We start from the raw sequence: 21,476 nt of genomic DNA on the forward strand, positions 1-21,476 counted from the left end.
GAAGCACAGCCCTGACCAGTGGAAATGGGTTTCTTTTTTTTTTTTCTTCTCTTTTTTTTCTTCTCCTTTTTTTATCTTTTAATTTTGTTGGTTTTTTTTTTTAACTTCACCCACGCACAAGAACGAACCGCTAGCATTTGCTGGAGAAAATCTGCCAAAGGCTTGCCGATACCTAGCTGTCCAGATGCGGGCTGTGAAGACGGCCGTCAGAGTCTGCTGGCGCCCGTTGTCATACCAGGGAGAAGAGTAGTTGCTTTTCAAGCATCTGGTGTATTCGTTGAATACGCGATCTTCCTCTCTGTCATCCAGAGCTTTTGGGGCAGGGCGTGGGGGGAACTTTCCATCTCTCATCAGCATAACTTGGAGTGCTTCTGGGAAGCACGCTAGCGTTTGCGTGTCACGCATTTTTGTGACAAAAGGCCAGCTGCTGTGAGATTGCTGGCACAAAGACCTCTCTCTTCTCCAGATGATGACTGGGCTACAGAACATCTTTAGAAAGCAGAAATTTCTACAGTGTTCTCGCCATGATCACCAGAGGAGTCAAGTTCCTTCCGGATGAACAATAGCATTGGGATTGAAGCTTCAGAAAGGACACTTTTGTGTTGAGAAGAGCATTACCTCTTTCTTAACCATGTACATGTCCAAATGGCTGGAGGCATCTGCTGCAGAAATACTCTCTGCATTTAAAGCCTGTGGGCATGGAAAGTAACAAGTAAAGCTCACTTTCTTTTACTGGGAAGCTCAGAGAGACAAGTCTCTCTCAAAGCTGATAGTAAACTGGTCTTGTGGATAAGGGAGAGGACTTAATTCAGGCATTTGGGCTTCAGGATCCTCAAGTAAAAGAAGATGGTTAATTTTGAAATCAAGTGGAAGTGCACTGTCTGATATATCAGATCCTTTACAGAGGCAGAGAAAAATTGGCATGTGGGCTAAGGCAGTGAAACACGCTAATTCCTTCGGGCACGGCTTCTTTGTCTCTTCTTTCTCTTCCTGATTGAGTTATGGGGAGCAGGAATTTCCTCCCAGGATAGGAGTTTTCTAGTGGTTATCACTAGTAATAAGGTTGGAATGAGAATGCCACCATCTTTCTTGGCATCCTTCACTCCCAAATAAACAACTGTTACAGTCGTTGTCTGAATTTATAAAGTCTCTGTTGCTGTCCTGTAGGAACTTAAAGGGTTACGCTCTGAAAGCTTAGAGAGCATGATGGATTTCAAAGACACATACACAAAATTCTCTATCCATTTTGTGCTTCTGGATTTTCCTGTGTCACGGTTGTACAACAGGAGACTGACAAGTCTCTATCCGATCCAGAAATCTTGCGTGGCAGCCAGATAACATGGAAGAAGTTTAAATGAAAGAACGTCAGATTTGTCCAGCTGTTGCAGCAATTCCTGTCCTCACCATACGTGCAGTACTATGCTTCTAGCATGAAAAGGAATTGAAAAAAAGGATTGTAGCTGTGCAAGCTGACAGAATGAGGAATGCTTTCTAGTGCTTCTCATACATTCACACAAAATAACTTTTTCTTTGGCAATGCATTAAATCCAGCTGTTCCCTTCCCCACACCATGTGTGGACTTCTTACTCTGGCAAATGCAGGATGAATTGGAAAAACTGTGAGAAAAAATGTTTCTGCCAAGCTGTAGTACCCAGTTTCATTTCTGAAAGTGGAAACTTCAGGAAGCAGAAAACCATCCTTCTTCAGTTACTACTTTGTCACAAAAGAAAAAAAAAAAAAGGAGTGAAAGGAAAGACTGTGGTGAAATCCCAGCAGAACTCTCTGTACCAAAAAGAAGATGCCGAAGCCCAAGACCAGAGCTACAAGGCATGTAGAAGATGGTTATGGCCTGGCATGGATCCTGAAACTGCAACACTTGATGGATTTTTTCCCGATAACTCGGACCACAGTTTGATGGCATGTTTGGGGGTGGGGAGGGCAATGACAGGAGGAGATTTTGGACAATCTTGTTTTATTTAACTTTCCTTTCAGCGTAATTTAGTAGCAAAGAGAGCGGAGCTTTTGCAGCCTCTCATGACCTGCAGAAGTGCTTGTTGCTGCTCTGATTGTAATCTCTGGTGTAAGTCAGAATGGTGGTGGATCCTAAATCCAGAAAAAATTAACCTGTTAGTGGCAGTCTGTCTTTAACAGATGGTAAAAGTGCACTTCCATGTAGGAATTCCAGTTCTTGGCAGTCAGCAGCGTTGCTGCTTTTGTGATTATGACCCTCTTGCATTCCCCCTAAAAAGCGGATGGTCTAGTTACAGTCAAGGAAGAATACATAGAGGCAGAAGTACTTGATCTCTAAGAACTAAAGACCTTTGGAAAAAATAAGGCATAAATCAGATTAATTTATTTGTAAGTAATTTTAGTAATTAAAAATACCATTCTACATGCTTGACTGCAGCCCGTCTACCGGTAACACAGGGTGACAGTATTGAAGCCAAAGTACAAGTCCCGAGTGGCCCGCGCTGGGCTGTTAATGTTTTCCAAGGAATTGCAGTCATTCTAAGTTAATGCGCGATAATTATGTAGTGTGCCTCATCATCCTGAAATGACGGCTGCGTGTTGTTTGAGCGCGTAGTCCCACACAACATTGCCCAAAAGGCTGTTGTTGTCTTTGGCATAGGAGTGAATCAGAAAATCTACTTCAGCTTCTGCTGAAACATATTCACCTGTGACAATGGTATTTCTGCAGAGCACCTTGATTGGCAGAGTAAAGGCACGTAATGGAATTAAAAAAACCCAAAACCACAAAACTCCCAAAAAAAACGAGAGGGGGGGGAAAAAAAAAAAGGCAGCAGGAAAACACAAAACTACTATTTGGGATGGAGTCCGGTGTGGGGAAGTGATACGTGCTTGGTAGATTAGTGCTTGGGTTTCAACCAAGAGAGTGAGGCATTTCACTGCTTTTGGCTTGCTGAAGGTCCCAACCAAATAGGCTCATCCATTGCTTTAAGAGGTTTAGATAAGAAGTGCATTCCGGGTAGTAATTACTGCAAACTTCTCTCACTCTGAGAGGAAACCTTCAAGAACTGTGTAACTATTATGTTGAAATTCGTGTAGTTAAATGACAAGCAGTGTGACATTGTCTAAGTCGGTGTTGATGAACCTAGAGAATAGTCCTCAGCTATTCAGTCAGTGTTTGGTATAATGTCATTGAAGTGGTTACTGATAATTTAACTGAAGATAAAGATGATATTTTATTCTGAGAGAACCTAATCTCAGTTTTGAAAAACATGGAAACAGAAGATTCATCAAGTAACTGTTGGTGAAAGGTTTTTAATACTGTCTTTTCTATGACACAGCAACAAAGGGGGATGAGTGAGAAAACGGTGGTTTTGTAAGTTGCTGAAAAAATACTCCTTTACAGTTTGGTGAGAGGGGAAAAAACCCCACCTTTAGACTAAAGAGTTTGTCAGGGCCAGTTGTGTTCTTAATTAATACAAGTATCACAGTGGTTGAGGTCTTAATTAGGCTCACGCATATTTTGCTGGATACTTGACAGATGGATTAAAGATAGCCTTCGCTGAAAGAAGCTTATGATCTTAATTGTTTCTAAGCTCAGTACCTGTGTGGGATTAACTGTAATCACATAGATAGTCCCTTGGAAACTTATATGATTGCTGCTGGGTTTAAAATGAAGTATGCGTTTGAGAGTTTGCAGGATTGGGTCCCCAGTGCCAGAGTGGATATAGTGAATTCCCTTGTGATAGGTCATTGCAAAAATGGCTTCTGGAAGAGTCACAGCAATACCCTTGAAAGTGAGGTTTTGTTATTAGGCACATGTAGAACAAATCCTTTTTTAAAAATAATGGAGATAGAAAAGAAAGAAATGGCAAGAAAATACTATAGAGGTCACAGTTCTCTGAAATAATCTGTTGAATTCTACAGTATTTTGTAAGTTATTCTTAAGATTCATAGAATAAAATTATCTTTGGACAATTTGCATTTGATCTATTTGCTAAATGAAGTTCAGGGGATACATTGTGAACAGTAGAATGAACACTATTGTTACGTTCAAATCCTTTACTTCTAATTGGGTGAGTGTACTGTAGCATTTGATTTCAGATGTGACCAACACCCTAAAAAAAAGCAAAGTGGGAACTTTCTTTTGCTAACTTACATTGTTATTTGTGATAGGTTGTTTACAAGCACAAATGTGGGCATGCTTTTTTTGCTGAAAGATTTGCAATGTAAATACACCTGCCCTCTAAATACAAATATAATGATACGTCTGTTACTGTTAAGCTGTCATGCAAAACATATTTACGTTTGACAGTTATAGATGCCTAATCCTGCAAACTGCATAGGTTAGACAAGTAATCAACGAATACCTGTCTTACGGGGTTTTACTACAGCATTTTTCCAGTAGTGAGCTCTTAGGAGCCTCCGAATTGTCCTGACACGCACACAGGTGTCGCAGTTCCATATGAGCGTTCTGGCCGACCTCCTTCTCTAGTAGATCTGCACGCTGTCCTTAGTCTTGCTGTCATGGGATCGTGAAGGCTGTTTACAGACCTGGTGGTTCTTTCCAAGTAGGAATGGAAAGTTCAGTTTTTTGCAATTTCATGGAGAACACACAGTTGTTTTTTTCTCTTTTTCACTCTTTTAAGTATTTGTTCCTTTCCAGACTACCGTAACTAAAAAAAGAGAAAACCTGTCTAAAATATGTTTACTTATCTTTTCATCTCATTTTTTTCTCTCTCTGAATAAAGCCTGAAAACTTACTTTTAGCTAGTAAATCCAAGGGAGCAGCAGTAAAACTGGCAGACTTTGGCTTGGCTATAGAAGTCCAAGGAGAACAACAGGCTTGGTTTGGTAAGTAAATATTTTTTTACTTTTCTCACCACTTATTCGGCAGTGCCGTCAAGCCTCCCAAACCGCCCAACTCTCACAGTGCTGTAAAACGTGCTAAGACAGTAGCTGTGTGACTACTTGATATGTAGCTTTAAGGGGTATTTTGTTCATAGTTCAGTCTCTACAGCTTTTTCTCCAGGAAGAATGTTATATGTAATTCTCACTGAATTAAGCAGAGCTCGGTAGCAAACCTTATTAGTTTAAAAATGAAAAAAAAAAAAGGAGGGGGGGGGAATCCCCTAACATTTCAAAAACTACCTGTGGCTACATTTCCAAATCTCAGAGCTCGCTTAGACAAGAAGTGGCTCTGCCTTATAGCATACTCTTGACTAGTAAACATAAAACACCTTACAAAATGACATAAAATAAATTGGCAAAGGTCTCTTCTGTTGGCACAACTGTGTTCAGACTGGGGATTTTGCCAGCACAGCAGTACTGGTATGGGGCAGGATAGAGGGGAGAGGGTTTTTTAATTCATGCTTTGAGTAAATACAGCTTTACAAATGTTCCTTTTGCATGTAGTCTAAGTGCCATTGACTTTCTTGACCCTGAAACTTAGGTTTCCTGATTCCTGGCTTGTCCTAGCCTTTGGCAGCCTATAAGTTTGACTGAGACGTAGGTGCACACAAGCCCCTTCTCCCCCTCTCTCCCTTGTGTATCTACAGGAAGAAAATACAGGTGTGAAGTCTGGGAGGGAGATGGGTGGTTTCCAGTCAGGTGCTCGGGTGACTGAGGAGTAAAACTGTAGGTTAATACTGCTGAGTGTACCTGCCCAGTCATCAAAACATTTTGTCTGAACCATTGTCTGTCAGCTAGAAATGCCCGAAAATTTTATTCTGAAGCACTCTCAAATGTGACTTGAACAAAAATTAAAAAAAGGGGGAGTTGAGTACCAGAGACTGTGGACAGTCATCCACATCCAGATGTTGCTGTGAGAGTACAAGGTATCTGTCCCAGCTGTTCATATTGCTGTCCTAGAGGTGACAGCCCCATCACATCTGCAAGTAAAACTGTTCATAAAACTGTTCTTTGACCCACTGAGGTCAAAATAAGCTGGCTTATTAAAAATGTACAATCATTAATGTATAAGCAACTCGCCTAGTAGATCATGGAGAGCATAAATCCAGGAAAGTAAAGGGTGGTTAAAAGCATCTGCAACCTTGCACAGTATTCTGGAAAGGATTGTTGATCCACAGCTTAAAACATCTTCTGAAGTTGGGACTGCAGTTTCTCAGCCACTCTGGTAATTTTGAAAACATTATCTTCACCTGGAAGGGATCAAGAGTATGCTTGCTTGATGGTGAATGTGGCAAAGGTGTGTGGGAATGTGGAAGCGAACTCTGTGTTTGTGTGACCGCCAGAAGAGAGCATGTTCTGTGCTTCAGGCCGGCACATGAAATGTTGGAAAGGGAGGGTGTTTGCCCTCCTGAAGGTGACAATGAACGGTGTAAACCAAGTCTCCAGAATCGATACCTGCAATGTGTCTTAGTCTCCTGTACAGTGCTCCACTTCAGGTTATGAGAAGAGGGCAAGGGCTAGTGAGTTAAATGTTATGCACTTGTCTCCAGTTCTGCTAAAGTATTCCTTTTTTTGTTAATTTTTTAAAAAAACCCAACTAACTGTAGATTGTTCGTTACAGTTAACAGATGACCAAAGGAAAATGGTGAAAAAGTTTTAATACTGGTCATTTTAAATAATAGGACATGTACAAATGTGATGTGTCTATCTCACATACCACCCTCTTGGAACAGATGTGAAGCACAGGACAGATGTTATTGTAAATCCCAGGAGCAAAAAATACTGAATAGAATATTTATAGCAGCTACCTATTCTCACTTACAGCAGCTAGAAAGTACAGTTTAAAATTAAACAAAATGATGGCGAGCTTGCTGTCAAAGGTTAGAATAAAAGCACAAAGGATTTTGTGCAGGCAGTGGGTTGAGAGATCGAGTGTTTGAAATCTAGGATATTAACTACAAGTGGATGCGCAGGCAGTACCGTTGGACATATGTTGGTAGCTTTATAAGCTAGCCTGTTGTTTTAAATCCCAGCCTTTATATAAATGGATTTCAGTAATCCACAAAAAACAGAGGAGATTGCTCTTCCCATTAACAAATAGACCAGTACAAAAGGAGTGGAATAGAAGTAAGACAAAACACACGTGATTTGTTATAATCACAAAAACATCAGGTAAACAGGAAGCATCTCAAGAAAAAAATCAGCAGAATGAACTTAACTTCAGGGATATTTTCTCTAGATGATACATCTGTATGGATCCAGATGATGCACAGGAGGTTGCAATTCCCTGTAAAATTTTGCACTTTATTTTTTGGTGATTTGATTCTTGTGAAGTGTTTGGTTTAGACTCGTAGCGTCATGAGGACTGCCGTGCTGAACTGGGTAGAAAGGAGATTGAACAGAATGTCTTTGAAATATATACGTAAGGAAGAGGTAAGCTGGCAGCAAGATAATAGAAAGTAGTGTAACATGAGTCTCTGGTGTTTAATTTGTGTATTCGATAAGGCTAGTGGGTTCTGCACCTTCTCTGGAACTTTCTCTGCCAAGCCTTTCAGTAATGGTCTGAGTTCCTTCTTTCATCTTTACAACTGCTTGAACAAGGCAAAACATGAACTCCGATGTGCTTGTCATTTTGAACTTGCTTCCTTCCAGAAGATTTTTCTGCTTTCCACTGGATTCTGCAGCACTTAGTGACTCATGACATGCTCTGATTCTAATTATAGCTCTGCATCAGTATGTTTTTCCTTTTTTTTCTTTTTTCCTCTTTTTTCTTTTTTTTTTGCATGTAGTCCTCTGGTGTGATGGTCGTTTTTCTGCTTAAACTATGGCTATGCCTCAGCCGGAAACTGGCTGGCTGTTTGTGTGTTTGGATACAACAGAATACTTTCCTGGTTTGCATGTTTGTAAAACAGACCTGTTCCTTGCCTGTTTGTAGAAAGGGTTGGAAGGTGTAGTTGAAACGCCCCACACTGCTAGCGGGTGTTTAGTGTACTGGGAGAGTGTCAGGTGGGCTCCAGGGACTCACCCCGGCAGGCGACTCGTTGCCCCTGGCTGAAGTCAGTGGAAGGACTGCAGTTAACTCACGGGCAGCTGCATTTAGTCCTAGTTGCATCTCAAATTAAGTCCAGCCCTGCAACTGGGACTAAAATATATACCACGTAAGTCATTTGGGTAGCTTCACTGAATTAGTTTTCTGGTTGTGTTAAATTTATGTTGTGTATAGCTGGTCTTGTGGATCCAACTGTGCAGGAAGAGAAGGCTGCTGCCCTATACTTACTCTCCACTGCTTGCACTTGCCCCTTGCTGCCACCTTCTCCATACCTTCTCACCAACTGCTGATTTTATTTTTATTCTTGAGTCAAAGGGAGGTACATTAGCAGAGATGTACAACTTACACTGTTTAAACTAACCTGGTTTATTCTGGCATTTTATTTTGGAATCCTTGCATGAGTGATGCTGAGAAGGCTGTAAGTCTAGCAGGGGAAAGCATAGGGCAGATCTTGGAGCAGTAATCTCTTCTGCTGTGTGTTTAAGATGCGTCTCTCTGCATTAAAGTTTATGTTGTTGGATTATAGTTAACCTTCAGTCCAGGTTTGACTCGAGACGTGCTCACCATTTATGAAGTTAAGTATATATGTAATCTTTGTATAAGAGGGTTTGGAGACTGTAAGCTATTTAGGCTGAGTAATATGCCATCTCACGTACCCATGCACCACTGAACTCAACAGAGCACGGCATTTGTCGTGGGCCTCGGGATACTTACTTAAATCATACGACGACAGGAGTACAAGGTGATGTGATCTTCTCTAGACACTGTACAGTCACAAACAGTTTCCAGCTTTGCAAGTTGCTTTAGCTGAAGTAATTGCTACTATTGGCAATAGTTTTCTGAAAAGTACGCACTCGTATTGGGATCCCTCTGACCAGTTATAGAATTACCTGGTAAATAACAGTTAACAATTTCAATGTGTTTTTTCCTTTTCACTGAAATCATGACTGTGTACTCTTCTGGTTTTGCTGCTTTAAACAATTTCAGAATATGTACTAAAAGCATACCAGTTAGTTCTGTTTAGACCCATTGTGTATCTTCATCAAGAGATCAAGTTAGCAAGTACTATATTTATTTTTGCTTTAAAGTTTATTTTCAAGTAATGCATAGTAATGTTTATGGAGCTATGGTGTCACAACTTTACTTCCCTTTTAAAATGAACAAAAATATTAATGTAGAGCACTACAACCAAGAAGAGATACGAAACACCACTCTATTTAAAGCTACTTAGAACATATATTTTGCAGCTTCTCAAAGGAGTTCAGTATGTGTTTCCTGTATGATAGTACTCTTTAAAATTCATAGCTCTCATATCAGGAGACTGCAAAAAACAAGCTTATTTTTCATGAAAATATTTTAGCTATGTTCTCAGTAAAAGTTACAGAATGTGTTCCTTCATTTCCTCTTCCCACTCTAAAATGATTGCCAGCCGCAGGGCAAAGGCTTCCTTTTTCTGTAGCTGTACACTTTACACATTATCACCATCTCTCAGAAGTTTTGTGGAATCCAGTGTGGTATTTCAGAAATGACATGTGGTCCTTTATGAAAACCACCAATTTCTCACCTTTCAAGAATTCCCAAGCATTTATTTTAGGCGAAGATGCTTGAAAGAACAGACATACTAACTGAAGTGGTACAGAACGTTATTGGTCATTAAGTTTTTATCATTTACAGTGTCCTAGGAAAAGTCTACATTTATACCTATGTTTTGCATTTCTCCTAAGAGAAAGCAGTGCTGCTGGCAATGAATAAGGAATGAAGAACATAAAAATTTTAAAGGCTAGATTACTTGAGAGTTGCTTTTTGTAAACTTCTGTAAGGAGGTTTCCAGAAGCGGAGTGACTTCACGGAAATGAGTTTTGCAGAGGAAAGATTGTATCGGAAGTAACTGTGTGAAATATGAACAGCAAAGGCTGTAAGAAGGCTGAGCCCGAAGTTGGTGGTCTTCCTACTAAGTAATAGCCGGTTGTGCTCTTGTGGAAGCTAATAGTGAACGTTTACTTTGCCACCATCTGGCATTGGCTGAATTGAGTTTCCACTTCTGTGTGAAGAAATTTGAACAGTATTTTTACTTTCTGATTTTCTTCTAAATGAGAGATCTCTCCATACGTAAGCTTTTCTTAAATCTAGCCCTACATGTTTACTCAGAAATCTGCCCTCCCATAAGACTGAATAGAGATCTTTAAATGCTCCTTATAGTTAAGATACTGTAGCTTAGCTGCCCATCTGTTTTGTTAATTAGTTCCCCTTAAATGTCAGTGGAAGTACTCTCTGTGTGGTAACAGTCTTCACAGCTGACAGCTGATGGACTCCCAGAAATCCCATACAAGTCATGTTTACAGTCTTAATTTTTATAGTTTGGGGCTATTTTAAAATAGTCTACATTAGGCTAATGATTAAAAAAAAAACCAAAACCAAAACCAACAGTGCCAGTCTTTGGCGTGTGTGGTGTGAATTTACTGTCTTTCAATTAGTATCTCAGAGGGGATCACTCAGATAATGTTTCCCACACTCCCCCTACTCTGCTAACTTTTTGACCTTGACCCTGAGCCAAATGTATTTGCACCTCACTACCGGGTGTCTGGCTGCAGCTTACAGTAATGCAGAAGTCATGAAAGAAATTTCGTCAACTATCTTGTAATCTCTGGAAACCTTCCCCTGTTTCGCTGTCAGTGGATCCTTGACACCACTGTTGAATCGGGAGCGCTGGTGTAAATGGGTGACCAGCCCACTCTTTGCTGTCCTCTCGACTCTGCCAGATGTGGTGGCAGAAAGGGATGTGCCAAATCTGCGTAAGCATTCCTGTTACCGTTACTTCTGGGTGATTTGCTGTAAAAAAAAAAGTTCAAAACGAAGGGGTTAGTGGTCAGTGGCTTGGGAAATAATGTCCTGTGACTTATGGACTGAGATGAGAATCACTTGATTTTTACGGAGCATGTACAGCTTTTGAGACTCGTTGCCTTGCCTTTTGACAGGCTTTGCTGGTACTCCGGGATACCTTTCTCCAGAGGTGTTACGAAAAGATCCTTATGGAAAACCTGTGGATATGTGGGCATGTGGTAAGAAATTATTCTGAAAGACCATGTTCAGTCCACTGTAAAGTATTTTGAGGGAGAGAGGTGATGTCCAGAATACATTATATTTTTGCATCAGATACTATGTGTTCAGTAAAATTCAATATTAATTTTTAGAAGAGGTCATTGGATTTTTTGTTATTCTACCAGCTGCTTCTTTTTTAAAAAATTATTTGTGAAGGTTACGTTATTATGGCATTCTTGGCCATGTCAACACAACACACTTTCACAAAGTATTCAAAAAAATAGCTGCAGGCGCATGATGCCTAACTAGTTAGAAAACATAACAATTCGTACTCGGAGCCAGGCCTTAGCTTTGGTTCACAAGCAGCCTAAAATTTGATCTGACCAGTATACTAGAACTGCAGTTTTAAACTGTGAAACTAAATACACTCTTGTGAACTGGTGTACAGAGGAATTACTTTATCATCCAGTTCTTGAAACAGTGTAGTTTAAGGTACTGATAAGTGGCAGCTGCCTAGCTGAGAAAAATTGGTGGTTTCCTTGTTTTACTTCTACCCACGCTTATTTGGTTGTATTTATGAAAGCACTTTTATTTAGTGAATCGTCTCTGTAAGACTAGCAGATGGACTTTTTAATTTCTTATTGACCATATATTTATACAGATAAATAGAGTTGCCCAAATTTTTTTTGCATGAGATTAGTTAAAACACAGTCCTACAGACACCGGTACAAACCATCCTAAAACCAGAGGTAAAAAAATGCGTTTTCCTAGAACATCCGTGATCATTGAAAATTATTTCTGCAGCTAGCTAGACGTTTTCGGTGTTCCTGATCTGATGTTGTGTCAGATACTCATTATTGCCCACACTCTCCATAGGAGGTTATCTTGTGAACCCTACATTTACTATTTTCTCCACTATGACTAGGCAGTAGTTTTCAGTAGCTGGGATAATACTGTTGAGCCATTTGTTTTACAGGGTTGTCAGGTGCGAAACAAATTTCTGGAGTTTGTTTCTTGAAATCACTAACTACTACTGTGACTTTTCCGCAGGTGTCATTCTGTATATCCTCCTGGTGGGATATCCTCCTTTCTGGGATGAAGACCAGCACAGGCTTTACCAGCAGATCAAGGCTGGTGCTTATGATGTATGTACCATACTCTGTCTAGTCAGTTACTTGTAATTGTAACTAACTCTAAAGAGGAGTTTTCTAGAATGCAAAGTGAAATTAGAATTATTTCCTAAATTTTTTTCTGTACTGGTTATCTTTATGAGCCACTCAATGTAGTAAATGTCACTTTAGGAACATGAACCTTATTGGGATGGGAACATCCTATGCTAATTTAAATCTGATTTCCCTATGGCTCCAGGCTTTCATTGTCTAGTCCTTGCGTAAATCATGCAAGCTTATGTTATCCTGACAAGCCTGTTCAGACCTCTGTGAACTCCCAAGGGCCTGTGTTTTTCCTTGTGGTTTATCCCTTCAACCAATCAGTTATTCAAAATTGTTTTTAAGAAGTCTTAAGCTTCCTAAATATACACCTTGATGCTGTCATATTGCCCACTTTTGGAAGTACAAGCTGCTATAGAGCTTTCCAAAAGGAATAGTTTCATTAACTGTGTGTATTCCAACAAAAAGCATTACAGCTGCTAGTAAGTAAGAGCCGATGATTTAGTGATATTATGAATTTTGCAACATCATCCATTTATATTATATTAAACAGAGGGAAGACTGTTGGTCCTCAGATTTAAGTAATTTGTGAACAATGAAGAAGACAGGACAGAACCTTGTAATTTTTAAGCTCTTCTTTGAATCCAGTCCTGGACAGTGATGACTGAAAAGGGAGTTGTTCTGCTATGGTCTATTAGTGAAAATAAACTTGTGGTCTGTCAAGTCTTCTTCCTAGTGAACGAGTAATCATACACTAACAAACAGGGTGACAGTGGGGAATTATGATTTCGGCTGAGAGGGCAAGAAATGAGGAAATGCAGAGACTGAATTATGCGTCTGCATTGTACATACATAGTACATACTTGTGACGTACTGTACCTAGATAATAACAAATTCCTGTTGTCTGAGAATAAATATTTTTCATAGTGGAAAACACAAAATCCTCAAGGTTAAGGTCTGTTCACAAACAGCAGTTTAAGACATGGGTTTTTTTCATTCCATTTGCATTTGAGCAGATGCTTGTGTGCATGTATAAATATTTTGCTGAGCAGAGAGGTGTTAAATTCAGAATTAGTTAGCTTTACGTACCATAACTATACAGTTAGCATTAAGATTTACATTGAAAGAAAGCAGACAAGGAGTTTGAATGATAATGCATAATATTTTTGTATTTATTAAAAGATAAACTAGGACTGTATCAAGTGCTGTACGGCCATATGCCTCTCAGATGACTAGAATTTGTTATTCTGTCTGCCATTGTTAGTTTATGCTATGAATTTCAATTTGCATCATGTTATTGTAAATATAGAAGTGCTGTGCGTTTGAACCAAATAAAGAAAAGGTCAAAATAGTAAAGGAGAAAAACAGTATTTATAAAACTGGTTAATTCAAAATTTTCTAATTGCAGCAAACTGCATTTTTCCCCTTTAAAACTGATTAGTTGTGCTAGCAATTAATGTTACAGAAATAGTATCAATAAAAATCCTTAGGTGAAATTGTGTAAAGATTGTGCAAGATAATAGACACATACGGGTTTTTTTTCTGAAGTTTCCCTCACCAGAATGGGATACAGTGACTCCTGAAGCAAAAGACCTTATCAATAAAATGCTTACCATCAACCCAGCAAAACGTATCACAGCATCAGAAGCACTAAAGCATCCATGGATCTGTGTAAGTAATCTCCACAGATTTAACAGGATAATTTGGCAGACAAATCAGCATATGGTTTACTTCAGCATATAGTGAAGGTGTTTAGAGGATAATTTTTGTACTTACTCGTGCAGCTGTGTAACTAGGGGAGTGTAGAATTGTAATTTTACAAATACAGTCAATAGCATTGTCTGTTGAGGTCTCAGCCTGGGATAAGATTTTTGCAGAAATGCACTCCTTTGCCTTGACTTTGTGGTGCAGAAGTTCACTGCCAAAATTAGAGCATAATTTTAAATTCTCAGAGGAAAAAAATGTAGAAGAAAGTAACTTTAAGCTAGGTAATACTTTATATCTTCATTTCCCTATAACCGTTACGATAAGCATGACATGTAAAGGCAGGAAATTAAGGGACTTTTCAAAGTCAATTTGCAGGTAGCAGAGGCTGCCTGTCTGTCACTGGATCCAGGAATACTTTCCAATTCTCAGTATATTCTACACTTTGACTTTGCAGGTAGTCTGGGCTGATACTTTGAAAGTCACAGTGAGACATCCAGCGAGTTCCCAGATCTTTGTTCTTTCCAGTAGGCTGCATTATCTTGCCTTTAAAACTGTGATGCAAATAAAGTTGAGTTACAGGGAAAATGCAGGTACCGCTGAATTTTCCCTGAAGTACTTCCTGCTGCTGTAGCTCACCTAATATCACTAATGCTAAAGAAAAGTTACCTTCTTGTTTTAAAACATATTTTCCACAATCGTAATTCAGTATATTACTTTGATTGTGGTTATACTCCATAACCCAAGTTCTAAGGTTTTGTGTTTTTCTTAGTCCCTGTTTCTTTCAAGAGGACTTTCACATGGAAAAGGCTGAGTAAAATGAGACCTTGGTTTTGTTGATTTGGAAATTTCCTGAATGTGTAGAAACCTGCACAAAGGGATAGTAAGGGTCGAAATAAAAGGCTGGAGTTTTGGACCATGTGGGTTGTAACATGTATGTTGTAGAGTAAATAAAATGCTAGACATTTGGCTGGGTGTGTTAAAATTATTCTTTTCTTCTTCTCTTAGCAACGTTCTACTGTTGCCTCTATGATGCACAGACAAGAGACTGTAGATTGCTTGAAGAAATTCAATGCAAGAAGAAAACTAAAGGTAAGAATGAAAACTTCTGCAAGAATGAGTAGTTAATTTTGGAAAGATAAAAGAATGTTACCTTGTGTTCCATGTGTAAAATAAATGGTCCCTAAGCAAATTTTTTCATGGAATATTGTGCTTAAATGAACTATTTGATAGATGGTCAGCTTTTGGCATGAGGATCTTAAACTTTTCATGAAAGTGAGTAGAACATAGCATAATTTTGTTGGATTCAAAATAATAACAATCATCTTCATTTATACACGTTAAAAATATTTTGTTGAGGGAAGGTCCTTAAGGTTATTCGTTTAGATTATCCTTTGTTTTCTCCTGACCAGCCAGGATAACTTTGCAGATGTGGACTTTTCTAATTAGCACATTACAAATAAACTCATTTTCCTACCTGAAAAAAAAATCTAAGCACATTAGTAAGTCTGTTTCATATTCAGATATATTTTGCTGATAATTACCGTGCCTGTGAGTATTCATGGTTTGTGCATTACATACGCACAATCGGTAAATATTTGAGATTTTCAGGATGCCTGATAGGTGTGTAATTAAGATTAAATCACAATTTATGCACTCAAGGCATCGCATATGATTGGTAATGCACAGACAATCCATCTTTTCAGGGTTAATTCAGTAATTGATGTAATTTACGTGTGTGTTTTCCTTTTTGTTGTGTCATGTTCACATTCAGAATTTTACACAAGTGTGATACTAATTTGCGAAAATGTATGTGTACACAGGGGGCCATTTTGACAACTATGCTGGCTACCAGAAATTTCTCAGGTATGTTCATTGAGCTCCAGATTAATATGGTCTTTATGTTTTGCTGTCTGTGAGGACAAAGATCTAACAAAGATTCATTAGTACAGAAAGATCTTTGTTATTCAGGAGCATCTAAATATGATGTATCTTAAGTGGTTTCCTTTGCAGAAGCAAACAAGAGAATTTAAACTATTTGGGCCAAATAGAATCCCTTGTAGATGACAGTCTAATTTTTCAGTAGAATGTGAGTTCCTTCTCTTTGCTTTTTTAGTGTTATCTGTCAAAAGGCAGATAGTGTTTTTCTGTCTATTTTGGTGGAGGAAAATCGAAAATAATGCATATAGCTCCACATGCATAAGTGTCACCAAACAACATTTAAAAACTTACTTATTTTTATATACCTGAAATGTCATTCCAGGGTTCTGTTGCATCCTGTATTTGAAAAAAACAAAACAAAACACATTCATTCTTTATTACTTTCCTAAGGAGTAAGAAATGTAGTAAAATGAGTCCTCCTTTTCCTTCTCTTCTAACACTCAATTTGATGTAACAAGAGATGTTTCCTCTTTATGAAATAATTTTGTAGTGATATCCCTGGGATTTAGGTCTTTCTACTAAACAAATTTTAATAGAGAAAGCTAAAATATGTTTGCTGATAGTAAAGTTAGAATTGTGCTCAATAGGAGTATTGCCAAAATTTTGATGCTATGCTAAATTTTTCATTTTGCCATTTGAGATTTCAAGAGAATAGTGAAAAAGAAAGCCAAACTTAAAAATCAGTGATTTTACATATCCTCCTATTCTATGATGTAACTGTTGGAGTGTAACCTAAATTAATTTACAGACAAAACCATGATAGTGCTTTGGGCATGTTTTGGATAATAATAAGCACTGAGTCATCCAGATTAAATTACATAATCAAGAATGCAAGAACAACTTGTTCAGTTTGCATAGTACTTGAAATACAATTTCTTTCTTAGTTAAGTTCCTGTATTTAATACACACCTATAACACAGAAGACTGTATTTATGTAAATTGAGTTAATGCTTAATGAATTGCCAGTATCTGCCAATTCATTTTGAAGGTGGGAATGCTGTAGTCTGCGTATCTTGTAAAGATGAATTATTATTAAATATCAAACAAATATATCATTTGTCATCACTTTTCATAACTGTCACTGTCTATATATGTAATGGTCAATTTCAACTTTCATGAACCAAAAAAAGCTGAAGGAATTTTAAAATAGTATTTTGACATGAAAAACAAACAGGGTTTTTGGCTTTATTTTGGATTTTTTTCACTTATCATCTCTGTTTTACACCATAACGACCCATATTTTTCCTGATGACATTTTATTTTTTCAAATTGTTTATTCATTGTATTTCATTGCAAAGCATGCTTTTGAAGGTCATTGTCCATAATGATGTGGTTATAAAAGTGTTTTATTTTCCTTTTTCTTTCTTCCTTTTATGTGGAATGTATATTTCTTGTGAGGTAAGACCCTCAGCACGTGAAAGGAACATCTTTCTTCTCTTCTACATCAGAATTGCTGTTTGTCCTAAAACACTTTAATTTCTACATGTTGTCACACCACCATTTCTTTTCAGTCTGCTTTCTCGCCTATTAGCGCTGCCTTAGGTTTTATTTATAGCTATTGCTTGTAGTTGCAAGAAGTCTTTCATTGTGGGCTTAATTTAGAATATGCTAATTGCTTTGCTACTGCAAATTCTTTAAATACTTGATTTGTATGCAGTATCTGTGCTTAAAGAAGGATGCATCAAAATATTATTAAAAATACATTCCAAGCCAAAACCAACAAAGGCAGTTGAGTGTGGAATATGTCCTATAACATAAAATACTGCATAATAATCCATACTAGGCGCATTTCAAAGGACATGCTGGCAATGCCATCAACACAGTACGTGTAGTTATTGCTTTTGGTGCCCTCATTTTACTGGCTTTCATTTAATTGTTTACATATAACATGTAATGTTTCTTAAGCATTAAAAGAACTCAGAAGTTTTATGCACAATTTAGCAAAAAGACCTAGTTTGTTATGAACAGCAGCCTATGAGAATTAATTTGTTTTCCCATATTTTTGTAAGGGATAACGGTATAAAACAGGCTTCAAAAGCAATGAACTTCTGGGGTTTTGGCCTTAGGTTTTAGAAACAGCTCCTCCCCTTCGCTTTCCCTAAAGGAATTTCTGAGGTTAATGGAGTGCCCACAATGCTTGTGGCAGTGTAAAATCTAAGGCCGTGTTGCATCAGGTCCTGTAAGCACACGTTGCAACAGGATGTATCCTATCTCAAAAATATATGTAAACCAATTTATTTTCAATATTAATTTACATGTTTCTGTAAATTAAAACATGCAGTGGTCCTGTTGCATAATATAGGCAAATTTATTTTTGTTCATTTTAGTTGTAAATCGTGGGCCTTGTGAGAGTTTCAATGGCAGTGTTGGCTGATGTCCGTAATTGAACTGCATTCGGAGGGCTGATATATTAATTAAATTATAAACATTAACCTGGCTTCACTTTCCAGTTTTTTTAATGTAAACTATATGGACAATAATGGACATTAGCTATTTCTGTACAGTTTCCGAGGCGATCTTACATCTTCGTACTCTGAACCAGAGCTAAATGAGCACTTAATGCGGATGTAGCTGGAGAAGAAGCCACAAATACAAAAAGTAACTTCAGGTTTAAACCACATACTCAATAATTCCGATATCCCCAGCTAGTTTGAGTAACCCTAGGCTTGCAAGGTCCAATTGTTTTGGGTTTTTTTTTGTTTTAAAGAGAAGGATGCTGGTAATGGTGGGAGCTCCATGTCAGGACTGGTCCCCCTGTGATTATGCCAGATTGTTAGCTGCAGCATTTCCCTTTCAAAAAGGCTTCTTACTTCTAAGCAAAACAGCCTATGTGGAACAGCTCTTTCTTACAACCTAAGCCGTGATACGCTTTCTGATAGGAAGATTGGGTCATAAACAACAAGAAGAACAAAATATGCCAGGCTTGTTTTGTAATTTATTATTCTCCAAGTCTTTGGCAGTGAGTCATGAAGCCTTTATGCTTTAGTGAATAGTTTATTTGAATTTGGTAGGTCACCCAGCATGTATTTCTGCTGTAAATGTTTTCAGGTTCCGAGCTGTGGTGTGCTTGTTTGCACTTCAGCCCTCCAAATTTAGGAATGTGGAATGATTTGGCCCTGTTCTTGGTGGCAGTTTTAAGTGGTGGAATTTAAAGCCTAACACACGGATTACATTACAGCAAGGGCAATTTTGCCCAGTGGTCCCCACCGCTTTGAAGAAATTCGATCAGTGTGCAACATGATTCAGAAAAGAACAGATTTTCTTCATTAGAAGTTGAAGCAAAGTCTATCATTTGTTATTGTTAACTCCTAGGAAGCATGCCTCCAAAGCAACACTTCGCTAGCAGATTATTGTTCTTCCTTTCTTACTTGCAACTTTCCTGACCTTTCACGCAAGGTGACTGATGCTGTCATGGTGGGAAATCCCCAAAGAACCGTTGCTCAGAGGTGCTTTTTTAATACGCAGTTTACTTTGCGTTAGGTGGAATAGATAGTATTGTACCTCACTATGCTCTTTAGGTGCCTTAATGATCTGATATTGGTTACATATTAATAACACATTATAATATAGTATTATATATTAATAACATCATTAAGATACCAGTGGGCTCTACAAACACCTGGTCAAAGTTCCCGCCATCAGAACAGTACTTTTTCATAGTTGTATCAAACTATCCTCATCAACAATTGTAAATGTATTGCAGTTGAAAAAATGGAACGTATCCAAAGCTGCTGCTTTCACACTCGCCCTGCTTCCATTTCCTCTAAGCCACCCAAGGAGGTCTCTCCTTGTATAAGTACAGTTAACCTACAGCTTTAATCAATGGAAAAAGTGATGTATGATAATCTTAAGTATTTGTAGTTTCTTAAATATTTCGTTTCCTATACTCAGAGCAACAAAAGGAGGAAATAAAAGCTGAAAATGTATCTGCAGCTGGGAGGCAATGGGGGTTTGCTGCGCAGCTGGTTGACCTCAGTGGTAACCACCTGACCGAAATTATTTGTCTGATTTTACAGCAGCCAAGAGTTTACTGAAAAAGCCGGATGGAGTTAAGGTAGGTTAAACACAAGCTTTAAAATAGATTTTATTAGTCACTACCTATCTGTAACTTCTGCCGGGTTTTAGAATTAATTATTGTTATTTCTTTCCTTTATAGAATTTGTTAATCAGTGCTTCTTACCATATATTTGGAAAGATGAGAGTTAGTATGTGATGCTTAAAAATGAAATAAAAGAAATACTTGAAAAACAAGGATTTTAATAAGTGGAAGATAGAAAACTACTGGAGAAAATACTTTTCTTGATATTTTAATGAAGGATGATTGTGTAACTAATGACTCAATGTTATTAATTAGCTTATAAATATAAATTAATGGCTTGGTGGTGGGCATGTTAGTTTTTTTAGGTATCAGTGTTTATCTGCAGCTCTATCGCCTTCGTGTTTCCCCTTGACTTTTTGTTAGATTTCATGGAAGACCAAAAGTTTACTGGTAGGCTTGGCTCCACATGAGGTGTATTCTGCCAGATGTACTTGCTATATTTGGCAGAACTTGAGGGGTTTACTATCTCAACAAATCAGCTCATCCTGACTAATAGACCTTGCTAAGAAGGGAACATTTTGGCAGCTTTCATACATGATTTAGAGCTCCTATTCTCATGTCACCGGATCCTGCAGGAGGAGAGATGCTTCACAAATGAACGTGCTGGATAAATACTTTGAAAAACAACCAGAAAAAAAAAATCACTCAGCAATGAAAAATATTTTATTTCTTTTCTCAGAGGACTCCTGAAGGCTAAAATAAGTGCCTCAAGCTTTCATTATATGATTCAAAAGATATTCTTCTGTGCTCTGTGTGTTCACTCAGAAGTGTGTCTTTGACCTGAATTTTAATTCTCTATTTAATCTTAACTTTGTACTTTATCAAAACATTGCATACTTAAATACTAGATTCATAGTATATTTGTTCCTGTTCTCCCACATACACACACTTTTCCTGTCAAAAAAAAATAATCATGAGACTGACTTAAAATGAAGTGAGTACACTACGATTTCAATGCTTCTCACTGCCAAGTAGTAGATATCCTAGTTATATGGAGAAGCACGCATTCAGTGCTACTCTATCATCCCCATGGAAAACCCTTAAAGTGTTTTATTGTGGAATATATAAATTTTATGTACTCTATTATCTGACCAGCTTTGCCTTTTTAAATATCATTCCTCCTACAGGTCTATGATGGTATTTGTTATGTCTCAGTTTTGATTATAATATTGGAAACAATTGTTGCCAAAATTTTGCCTAAATTACACATGTTGGGATTCAATACTTTAGTTTTCAGCACATTTTATGTGTCTGCTGTTTGTCTGCATGGTCATGTGGAGCAAAGGGAGTAAATTTACATCTGGGGAAGTCTATTTTTGTCATTTTGTTATTGAGATACTATATAATCCATAGCATTTTTCCACCCCTTCCTACAGCTTAAGCTGTCTTTTTCTTAAAAAAAAAAAAAGCCAAAACAGAAATATACTGTACTCCATGCATTGAATTGATACTTCAAATCCAACCAGTCACATTTTCTTCTTTTCCTTTCTCTCTGACTGGTCAATTCAGAAAAGGAAGTCCAGTTCGAGTGTTCAGATGATGGTGAGGATCTTTATCGACAGATTTTTTTCCTCCTGTGAAACGTTCACACCTAGAA

At 37.9% G+C, this 21,476-nt stretch overlaps 1 protein-coding gene across 1 annotated transcript in view; it reads left to right on the plus strand.

The window, feature by feature from the left end:
- Window positions 1-1,798: 1,798 nt before the first annotated feature.
- CAMK2D (calcium/calmodulin-dependent protein kinase II delta) overlaps window positions 1,799-21,476 on the plus strand; it is a 52,165-nt gene continuing 32,487 nt past the window's right edge. Inside the window, exons 1-8 of the mRNA XM_009695478.1 lie at window positions 1,799-1,909; window positions 4,719-4,821; window positions 10,903-10,986; window positions 12,017-12,111; window positions 13,684-13,806; window positions 14,848-14,931; window positions 15,663-15,705; window positions 19,797-19,834. Coding sequence (XP_009693780.1) covers window positions 1,799-1,909; window positions 4,719-4,821; window positions 10,903-10,986; window positions 12,017-12,111; window positions 13,684-13,806; window positions 14,848-14,931; window positions 15,663-15,705; window positions 19,797-19,834 — 681 coding nt within the window. The remainder of the gene's footprint in view (window positions 1,910-4,718; window positions 4,822-10,902; window positions 10,987-12,016; window positions 12,112-13,683; window positions 13,807-14,847; window positions 14,932-15,662; window positions 15,706-19,796; window positions 19,835-21,476) is intronic.

The sequence above is a fragment of the Cariama cristata genome, unplaced genomic scaffold, assembly GCF_000690535.1.
Source record: "Cariama cristata isolate BGI_N322 unplaced genomic scaffold, ASM69053v1 scaffold1602, whole genome shotgun sequence".
Lineage (NCBI taxonomy): Eukaryota > Metazoa > Chordata > Aves > Cariamiformes > Cariamidae > Cariama > Cariama cristata.